Source organism: Lagenorhynchus albirostris, chromosome 4 (assembly GCF_949774975.1).
Source record: "Lagenorhynchus albirostris chromosome 4, mLagAlb1.1, whole genome shotgun sequence".
In the NCBI taxonomy this organism is placed as follows: Eukaryota; Metazoa; Chordata; class Mammalia; order Artiodactyla; family Delphinidae; genus Lagenorhynchus; species Lagenorhynchus albirostris.
Genome location: NC_083098.1, coordinates 74,498,554 through 74,509,230, shown reverse-complemented (window position 1 = coordinate 74,509,230; position 10,677 = coordinate 74,498,554). Strand labels below are relative to the sequence as shown.

General features: G+C 48.2%; 1 protein-coding gene across 1 annotated transcript in view; it reads left to right on the top strand.

Annotated features, from left to right (window-relative positions):
• The first annotated feature begins 2,634 nt into the window (after positions 1–2,634).
• The window catches only part of KIT (KIT proto-oncogene, receptor tyrosine kinase), an 84,257-nt gene continuing 76,214 nt past the window's right edge, over positions 2,635–10,677 (top strand). Inside the window, exon 1 of the mRNA XM_060147276.1 lies at positions 2,635–2,701. Coding sequence (XP_060003259.1) covers positions 2,635–2,701 — 67 coding nt within the window. The remainder of the gene's footprint in view (positions 2,702–10,677) is intronic.

The window sequence follows — 10,677 nt, the reverse complement described above, 5'->3', positions numbered from 1 at the left end:
CTACCAACCGATATGGCCAGCCTGGGTATGTACAGGCTGAACACGAGCCCTGTTAACAGATATTATAGTTTCTTATTTGGGTATCTGTTTTTCCTCCTGGAACAAGAATCCCTCTAGGTAGAGACTCTGTCTCACTGATTTTTGTATCGTATGCCTACCTAGGTGCTCATAGGTGTTTTTGAATGGTGAACATGAATGATAGTCCAGCATTGTATAATTCCCTATTGTTTTTGGTTTTTTTTTTTTCTGATAGACGTTTCCTGCCTAGAATTAAATTGCAATATGGTCTCTTTTCAGCCACTCTTCTGAAGACTTGTTATCCTCTCCAATATCAGTTGATTGAAGAAGAAAATTGTAAATTTTCTTTCAGGCAAAATGTTGATATTTTTAACACATAGTGATTTTTTCCCCCACTACGAATGATTTTAGAAATAAATCAAGATCCTAGAAACTTATGATTGCTTTGCATGGTAGGTTTTATCTCTGTCATTTTAAGAAGAAGATGTCGTCTGATGGTCCTGAGCACGGAGCCCTTTAAATTTCAGTTCTCCCACAGCTGTGTGCCTTGAACCATTTGCTAGGACATTGGGGTGTGGGTTCCCACACTTGACTGTAAAAACTGTGGCAGGACCCACACCTGTCTATGAATAATGGTCCTCCCAGTGCCTAGCCCGTCCTCGTTCACAGTAGACACTTAGATGCTTATTGAATGAATAAATAAAAACACTTAAAGAGAGGCGATCATATATATTGATGAAGTAGTGATAATTTTTAAGTGATTAGCTTTTTTAAAAAATTTATTTATTTTATTTATTTATATTTGGCTGCGTTGGGTTTTCGTGGCTGTGCGCGGGCTTCCTAGTTGCAGCAAGCGGGGGCTACTCCTCTTGTGGTGCGCAGGCTTCTCATTGCGGTGGCTTCTCTTATTGCAGAGCAGGGGCTCTAGGCACACGTGCTTCAGTAGTTGTCGTTAGTGGGCTCTAGAGTGCAGGCTCAGTAGTTGTGGCGCATGGGCTTAGTTGCTCCGCAGCATGTGGGATTTTCCCCGGGCCAGGGCTCGAACTCCTACCTCCCCTGAATTGACAGGCGGATTCTTAACCACTGCGCCACACCAGGGAAGTCCAAGTGATTAGCTTTAAAAGTCACTTTTCTTAAACCAATTTAGGTCCTATCAACATCAAACAGGTGAGCTTTCAATATTAAATAAAGAGGGTGGCAGAGAATTGGTTAATTATAAATTTTGGCTGCTACTTTAGAGAAGAGTCTAGGTGTATCTAAATGATTCCATAGCTTTTTCTTATGGGCACTTCCCATTTCTTTTCCATTCTGAAGATTTCTGGAGAGGTGTTTACTGATTTATTAGAATGCACAGGGAAAGCTCATCATACACTGGGGTCAGTCTTATAATGACTGGGTCTCCCCTCTTTTAGCTGTGTGATCTTGGGCTACTTTTAGAATTGAAATAATATACATATCTGTTCCGCGACCTCACAGAGCTGTTACTGTGAGCATGAAATAGCATTCAGCCTAAGGAGGAACTATAAAACCCCATACAGATACTGTTGTTTCCTTGGGTAAAGCACTTCCGAGGCCGTGAAACTTGGCTTAAGAAGATCATTTTACTATTGTTTTGCCTTGGTACAGGCTAGGGCAGCTAAGAAGAACACAAGAATCCCCACCCCTGTAACTGTCGTCTGATAGAGAGGCAGAGAAACCCTACAGGAAAAAAAAAAAAAAGGCGCCCAGAGGGCTTCCAGAACAACGACTTTGGCGCAAATGGATTTAAAAACTCGGGTTCCCAGAGTAAACTTCTCAAGGCCCCTTCCCACCCCAAAGCCCCAGTCTCCAGAAAGGTCTCAGCAGGGGCTTGTTGGGCAGAGGCCACACCGACCAATAGAAACCAACTGTGATCTTACAGGTTGAGGAGCAGGTGGAGAAACAGAGCATTAATAATTACCCACGCCTGGGCTCAGCTTTTTACCGCGGCGCCTGGCGCCACGCTTGATCCCCCTCGAATAACAGGAATAGAGAAGAATGTCGGGGCCCAATCCCATCGCCCCCCCTCCCCCCCGTTCCTGTCCCCCGCACCACCTTCCACCACTAGCGGCGTCCAGCCTCCTCCCTCGGGAGCGTGCTCGAGGGGCGGAGGCGGACCTTTATTGTCTGGGGAGCACCTGCCAGGTGGCGGGCCGGTCCCCTGATGTGCGCGTGGTGCCCAGCTTCACAAAGCCCGTGGGCAGCGCCACTCTCGTCCGGGAACTGCCTCTGGCAGCCCTACTATATCACAGGAGAGAAGAGGTGGAGAGATGAAGGGGCTCTGGGGTCAGGAGCGGGCGGCGAGGGCCGGTGTGCCCGCTCCCTACCCGCGGGCTCGGTCCCCCGGGATCAGCTCGTCGAAGGAGCAGGGGTCAGACGCCGCAGCCAGGGAGCAAGACCCTGGAGTGGGGGAGGGAGGGAGGGGAGGCGAGGAGGGGCGCGGAGAAGGGGCGTGGCCGGCACGCAGTGGGAGGGCGCTGGGAGGAGGGGCCGCTGCTCGGCGCTCGCAGCTCTGGGGGCCCGGCTTTGCCGCGCTCAGTGCACTTGGGCGAGAGCAGGAACGTGGAACGGAGCTCCGCTCCCAGCGCAGCCACCGCGATGAGAGGCGCTCGCGGCGCCTGGGATTTCCTCTTCGTCCTGGTGCTCCTGCTCCGCGTCCAGACAGGTGGGAGGGCGCTGCGGGCACCCGGACCGCGTTCCCCGGCTCACCCTGTGCCCCCCTAGGGCCCGAACACGTTGGGGTGTGTCGGGAGAGGTGGTTGCCGGCCCTCTGGTGACGGGGCATTTCAGCCTCCGGGAAGATTCGGGGCGGCCCTGGGACTCTCCTGCGCCCTGCCCTGCTCACCTGCGCAGGGAGCCCCCTGTCGCTGGTGGTGGGCGCGCTGAGCCGGGGGTCTTCCGGGAATGGGGGCGGCGAGGGGGGCTTAGGCTGAGCGAGGTGAGGCTGAGGGCAGCGGGTTGCGTGCGAGTTTGGGGATGCTTTTGTGCGGAGGGTGAGCGGGCGCAGAGGCGGGCGGCGAGGTGGTTCGCATGCAGCGCGTTAATCTCCGCCGGGCGAGGCGCGACCGCTGCTTCCTTTTGTTAAAAGTTGTGCGTGTGTGACCGGCGCACCGGAGGACCGGCCCGCAGGTTCTCAGCCGCGCGGAGGGCGAAGTTGGAGGAGAGCCTTTTCTTTGCTCTGCGGCGGCAGCTTTCCAAACCGCGGCGCTCTTTGTGCCCCAGAGCAGGGGACGGACCCGCTGCCTCTTCTGCTCCAGGCGCCATCCTGGACCCGAGTCGAAGACTGCGTTGTCCTCGGGTCCTCCGGTTATGCCTTTTGCACGGGGAGCGTGCCGCGTGCGGCTCTGTGGCCGCGAACCTGGAGGTGCGGCTCCGGAGACAACTTGGGTAGGGCGTGTGGAAAGCAGCCGCTAGGTTGCAGACTTTTTGCTTTTGTAGATTCTGTGCCCGAGGCTCGCCCCTTTCTGCCGGGTGCCGTTTCTTTCCTGCAACGCGCCTCGGAGCGGCTGAGGGCTGCGTTTGCTGCCTGCTCCCGGGGGAGGCGGGGACGGTGCGCCGGGACCCTGCGGTTCCTGACCCCAGCCGCCACCCACGCACGGCCGGAGTACCCGGCCAGGCTGACAGGGCTCTGCAAGCCCCTCTACACGGTGTCTGCGACCTGTAATCGCAGGTCCCTGTTTTCTTTGGGAATTTTGAGATTCGCAACACCCCCTCCCATATGATATCTCTACTGAAGGGCTGCCTGAGGTGAGGGGTGGGAGATGGAGTGGAACTTTCTGCAAATCTTACTTATATCTTAAAGCTGTTATGAAAATCGGTTATATCTGCGCGGGAACTTGGGTCTTCAGGTGGAGGAGGATTTGCAGGCTCCTGGAAGCCCTCAGATTCCTGCCCCTTCTCTTTTTTTCTGGGCGTCGCTGGTGCGCAAGCGAGTGCAGGTCACCCGACTAACCCCTGAAGCCCTGCTTTTTCCCAGGTCATTTTTTTTTTTTAACCTTTAAGGCTAACTTGATGATGTAAGGATAGAAAGTGAGTCTGAACTGGAATTCAAGGACTCCAAAGGAAGCATCGCTATGACTATTGTGGGACTCTATGTACTGCTGATCGGTTTTCCCATAAAGTCTTAAGATGCAGCCTTCCCCTTCCCGGTCTTATAAGGCATTGTGAGGGCTTTCCTGTGGGGGAAGAGAGGTAGGAGGGATCATGAATGAGTGTCCGGATTCCCGTGGCGGATTTGACTGCCTAAGCTTCAAATTAGACGTTTGGTCCTTTCCATCTTTGTGCCTTGACATTTTAATTTCAGTGAAGGGGTGTGCAGTGGACCCATCGGGCACACAAGAAAGGTAGACTACACATACTATTTCCCATTTTTTAAATTAAATGAATCCATTGCTCCCTTATTCCTCATAATTAGCCGGCTCCATCGAACAGATTTTTTGGCGAAGGGGATTTTAAGGTCTGGCTCCTGGGGGGCAGTGTGGTGTAGTGACAAAGGCTTGTGCTGCCTTTCTGGTTCTCCTTTTCTCAGCTTCTATTGGCTGTGTGCCGTTGTGCCAGTCCCTTAAATTTGTGGGCGCCCGGGGTCCTCAACAGGGCAGCAAGGGGTCTGCACCATGAAGGATCCTTCGGGTCCCAAATTCTCCTCTTCCAGTGTTATGAGCGTAGACTCTACACTTCTTCTGAACTCTTTCCCTGAATCCTTCCTGCCTCCTTGAAATTCCACTGCCTCCTGGTCACAGCGACCGCTTGGTGGTGTCCTGCTGGTCTGCCTCTGGTTAAAGCAGGGAGATGTGTGTTTCTCCAGTCCAAACATGCTCCCCTACAGTTTCCCTTTGAGGCCTAGGAGGTGCCAACTCTGCAGGACCCTCCACCATCACCAGGCCCGCCCCGCCCCAGTGTTTACAACTCCTGTGCCCAGCAGGATGAACCTGCAGTGAATAGTGAATCATACTCTCCCCTCGTTCCTGCAGGTGTGAGGCTAGAGTCATCCCCAGCAGCTGGACACATAACATTCTGAATTACTGTCCTGCTGGAAATAACATGATGGTCGTATAAAAGGGAACCCAGATAATTCATTTATCCACTTTCTGGTGTTTCCCACCCACCCACACATTTTTTCTTCAGACTTTATAAACCATTCATGCTGTGCTATTGCAACACGTTTTCTGGGGTGCCTCCAATTTCACGTTAGTGCCAGACCCAATGCTGGGACCTTTGCCTGCAATTTCCAGTCCTCTCAGCAAGCTCTGGAGGTAGTCTTGTTACCATCCCTACCATTAAAGCTGGAGAAACTGGCTGAGGATAAGCGAGTTCCCAGAATAATCAGGGGTGAAGCCTGAGGTTGGCCCCATATGCCCAGCTGTATTTCCAGTCACATGATTTCTAAGAATCAGTTATAAATTGAGATTTATTTGAAACTATTCTATGTCATATGCCAGGCATTGTTGGAGGTTCTGGGAATGTAGGATGGCCAAGATCATTACTTTCCCATTGTTGGTGAAAAAGACTTAGGTTTCCTGTCATACGATGTCTGAGTTAGTGTTCTCAATTTGAGGGAAGTATTCATTGAAGGGGGAGTCATTCAGTGATAGCTTCCCTGAGGCGTTTGTAGGCATTTGACGCTGGGTATGAGGGCTTTAGGTGTTAGCTGTCCTATTCCAGGTAGAGTCCCTCCAAAATGAAGATGCACTGTCTCTAACATGATGGTGCAAGTTAGTTGAAATTTTTTTCCATCCCCACTGCAAAAAACTAAAAGTGGTCTTAGCATTATATGCTTGTGGGGTACTTGTGAGAGAGAAAAGCCCCAGTGATGGGTGACATCATTGGCTGTTTACCCTGGACGAGCACAGTGAGATATAATGGCAGCTCGACACTCCAAGCCTTTCTTTTTCCAAAACAAATGCTCATCAGAAATGTGCCAAGTTATTTTGTGGGCTTCCCTTGGAGCACGTTTATGTACAGATGTTGTTGTGATGGATTTTGCTGCTGTTGTTGATGGCCCTTAGAAGTTGCCCTGAGGATTTTGACTCATTTCCTCAAGTCTCCCCCAGCTGATTAAAGAAGGACACCAGGAAATGAGCCGCGGTGTCCTGAGCGGGAATTCTTGAAGCTGGACTGCAGTGCAGGGACCCCTTCAAAGGCAGCGGTCAAGGCTGCAGCGGCATTTTCTCCAGAATGAATTTAGTTTAAACAGCTGATAGGCTAGGGAAGTGCTTAATGTTGCTTCATTCACATATGGGAACTTTTTTAAAAAGGGGACTGAAGGACGTTTGAAGAAATCCTAAGCATGCAAAATTTCACCTGCAGTCTCTGTAACTTGAATAGATATTTTCGTGGCTGCAAATCCAGAGTGAAGAGGGCCTGCAAGGGAGTCACCAGAGGAAAAAGTTTGAATCTAGGCCGAATCCAGTGTAAATCTTTGTTGAAAGCAGAGAGGACTTGTGAGGAAGCCTAGCCTGGCAGCTCTTAGTCTCTTGACATTTTGGACCCGAGACAGCCCATCTTTTGACTTCAGACTCTTAATTGCAAACTCATAGCCCTTGCTTGGATGTGTTTCGTTTGGCCCACGTGATGCTTTTTTAGAAAACACTGGGGCAGTATTTAAAATATGGAGACTTTATATCAAGATCTAGGTTTCTTTATTCTCTCGAAGAATCGAAAACTCCCCGTCTTTAGATGGGACCTCTACTCTTTCCATTGCTCTAGACAGTACCACTCTATACTGCCAGTCAGGCTTTTAGGCATTTAGCCTTGGGTCCCAGTGAGCACAGGTGGGACCACGCAGGTACTTAGTGGAAGGAGCACAGGCCTAAGGAATGAAAACAGCCTTGTATTAGTCTGCTGGCTCCATGACCGACAGCTTTGTGACTTCGGAACAAATTGCTTACCCTTGCTGAGCTGCACTCTTTTCATCCTAGTTTTAGCTGTGTGACTTTGGGAAAATTACTTAACCTCTCTGTGCCAGTAAATGTGTGGCTACATATAAAGTTTTTAGAATGGTACTGCCCGGCACGCTCATGGTATAAGCTCAACACATGTCAAGCTCTGTACATATTTATTATCTGTAAATTAGGAATTATTGCTGTCCCTAAAATGGGAATAATGCCTTCTCTAATGTGCGTACTCTAAAGATTAGAAACAGATTCTTGTAAAGATACTTGGCACAGGGTCTGGGATGGCATAGGCACCTAACAAATGAAGAAATTCCATGAGTATGTAGAATCTGACTATTTCTCTTTATAATCCTTGCACGCAGATACCAATAGGTACTAACTTGACAGCTTTTAAAATGAAATAAACTTTAATTTTTGTCTTGAGTTTTACATAGCTTTTGACAAAACAGTTGGGAATCACTAGTGTTAAAGACAGACCTTTGACTATTTTTTCCGCGGGGGGGGGGGGGAGAAAAACCCAGAAGATTTTTTTTCAACATCTTTATTGGAGTATAATTGCTTTACAATGTTGTGTTAGTTTCTGCTGTATAACAAAGTGAACCAGCTATATGTATACATATATCTCCCAGAAGATTTCTCTAGTGAAAACATTCATACCTTCTAATTTTTCCATTCATCTTATGCTTTAGCCTTGATGCTTACATTTTGGTTATGAAATGTGTTGGTTAGGTATTTTCCGCTGCATACCTTTCTGACAGTTAGGTTTTAAGGCTTTTGCAAACTTTAAAGTTTAAGCTAAATTGTTATTCAGGGCATGAGGCATCAGAGTTAAGAGTTTGGGCTCTGAAGTTGACAAGTTTGTCCAGCTTGGCCTCTTGCCAGCTCTGTGACCTGGGACGAGACCCTTCACCTCTGCTTAAGCTTCAATTCCTCATCTGTAAAATGGGGATGATGGCATAGGCCTACTGAAAGGAGTAAATTAGATCATGCATGAAACACACTTTGCATACCGTCCCTTACAGGGAAGCCATGGGGACTCCACCATCAGGCTGATTTTGTTTCTTTTTCAGCGTTTGTCTCTTAGGAAAGAAATTTGGAAATGGTTTTAAACCAGATTATATAGAGGGGTTTCTTTTAGTATTAAGATGAAGCTTATCCATTCAATGTCTCGGTTTTTAAAAGGTTCACAGTTAGTGTTAATGCATACTTCTCTCCCTGGTTCTTTGTTTAACCTTATTCACAGGCTGCTTTCCACCAAAGGGAATATAGCTTTCTGGATAAAAGTTTAGGAGGCGAAAGTTCTGTCAATGACCCATTTTCTCAGTGAATAAGTAAGTGTAGCTCACAGAGGGTCCATGAACCCAATATTGCCTTGTAAAGTGGCATTGAAAGCACCTTGAGAAGGGAGGAGCTTTTCCGTGACTATATGAGGCCCTTCCCTAGCTGTGAGGGACCAAGCTGAACTTGTCCGTTGCCATGGGCTGGACACACAGCAGTGCTCAGGCAGTACTGGTTTAACTTCTCTCCTGTTCTCCAGCACTTGTACAGAGCTTTGAACTAGTGAATGCTGAGCCAACATTTCAGATTCAGTTTAACAAAGGATGATCAATCCTTATGCCTTGGTCCTTGTAGGGACTATATGTGTGGGCTCTGGGGGTGGGGTAGGAACAGAGTAAGAGCAGAGCCAACAATTCAAAGAGAGAATTGGTGTCATAAGAAGTGCAAAGTGCCCAGGCCATATTTCACAGGAGAGGAGTTTACGTCTTGGTGGGCATGTGATAGAGATCAGGGATCAGTCCACATGGGAGATAATATTTGACATTAATTTCTAAACTTTAAAAGAGGGTAGAGTGTCTGTAGTTGAGGCTTGTGTTGGAAAAAGCTCCTGAAACAGGGAGCAAGAGATTAAGATCTTATTTGAAGATTTTCAGATCTTTCAGTTGGTGTTAGGACTGGGGGTAGAGAATTGGAGGCGAAGAGGCTGGAAAGGTGGACTCTGATTAGCCTCAAGGAGCTAGAGGGTATATTTAGGGTATATTGGAGGGAGAGGGTATATTTAGTGTTGAGTTTGGTCCAGATTCTGAAAAGAACTTTGAAGTCAAGGCTACGGTAGACTTGACCCAGTAGTGGCCCTCCCAGCTTTGCTTGCTGGTCCAGGGCTGTTCGCTCTACTATTCTGTCCTGTTAAGCGCACTCCCCAACCTGCTCCAAAAACTTGGACATCCCCTTGCTGTGGGCAGCCAAAACTAAGGGAGGCGTGTGTGTGTGTGTGTGTGTGTGTGTGTGTGTGTGTGTGTGTGTTTAAATGTTAGTAAAATGCACATAACATTAAATTTACCATCTTAACCATTTTTTTGGTGTACAGTTCAGTGGTGTTAATTACATTCACATTGTTGTGTAACCCATGTCCAGAACACTTACATCTTGCAAAACCAAAACCCTCTCTACCCATGAAACGCTGAGCCCCTGACAACCATTATTCTACTTTCTGTCTGTATGAGTTTGACCCTCTAGGGACCTCATTCCGTATTTGTCTTCGTGACTGCCTTATTTCATTTAGCATACTGTCCTCAAGGTTTATCTGTGTTACAGCGCATGTCAGAATTTCCTTCCTTTTTAAGGAAGGCAGTGTATGTATATGTATATGTATGTACCGACCACATTTTTTTCTCCATTCATCCATCGATGAACACTTGTGTTGCGTGCCCCTTTTGGCTATTGTGACGAATGCTGTTATGAACATGGGTGTACAAATATCTAACGGAGAGTTTCTGAGGGGCCTCTGTTAGGATGGTTAGGCCCACAGCTGAGAGCTATGTGTTGGTGGGGAGCTGGGCAGAGAGAGGGACCTTCGGTCATACTCTTTTTTTTTTTTTTTTTTTTTGCGGTACGCGGGCCTCTCACTGTTGTGGCCTCTCCCGTTGCGGAGCACAGGCTCCGGACGCGCAGGCTCAGCGGCCATGGCTCACGGGCCTAGCCGCTCCGCGGCACGTGGGATCTTCCCGGACCGGGGCACGAACCCGTGTCCCCTGCATCAGCAGGTGGACTCTCAACCACTGCGCCACCAGGGAAGCCCGATCATACTCTTTAGATGGTTAGGTGGTCTCTGGATGAAGGAGTGAGTGCTTGCGTGTTGGGGTGCATGCTCTGGAAAGAAGGGGGAACACTTAAGAGACATGAGGAAGATAAAGGTGGCAGACTTAGTTAGTTTGCTTGGCAAATTTACAGGCATCTTGGATGTGCCAGGCACTACGAGATTGTGGGGAAGGGGAACAGGAACTATTGTGGGTGTGGTAACGGAGATCCGGGGGTGCTGTGGAGTTCACAGAAATAAAGCCAAGAAGAGGAGCCCGTTTGAAAGAGGCCATAAGATGCTGGACTCTGCTATGTTTGTTTATTGATTATTTACAGGCTGCATTTACTTGACAATTTCACAGACACGATGATAGATATAAATGAAAATCTTCTTAGGGTCATGTCCATGTTAAAAACTAAACCTCAAAGGTCACAGACCATGGCTCTATAATATTACAGTAGGATTTGGGGATCCTAAAGAATTGTGTGTTGTGTACCCGTCGTGTAATGAAAAGTAAATTTTCATGAAAAGAAGTCGATGGCAAGAAGATAATTCTTCATTTAGTCTCTGCATGAGACTATTTTAAAAGTATGTTTATTGGTTTTCTCAGAGAACAAAATGGATGTTTTAGGCACGGAAGAGGACGTAGAGTTGATTAAAGCTTTGGGAAAT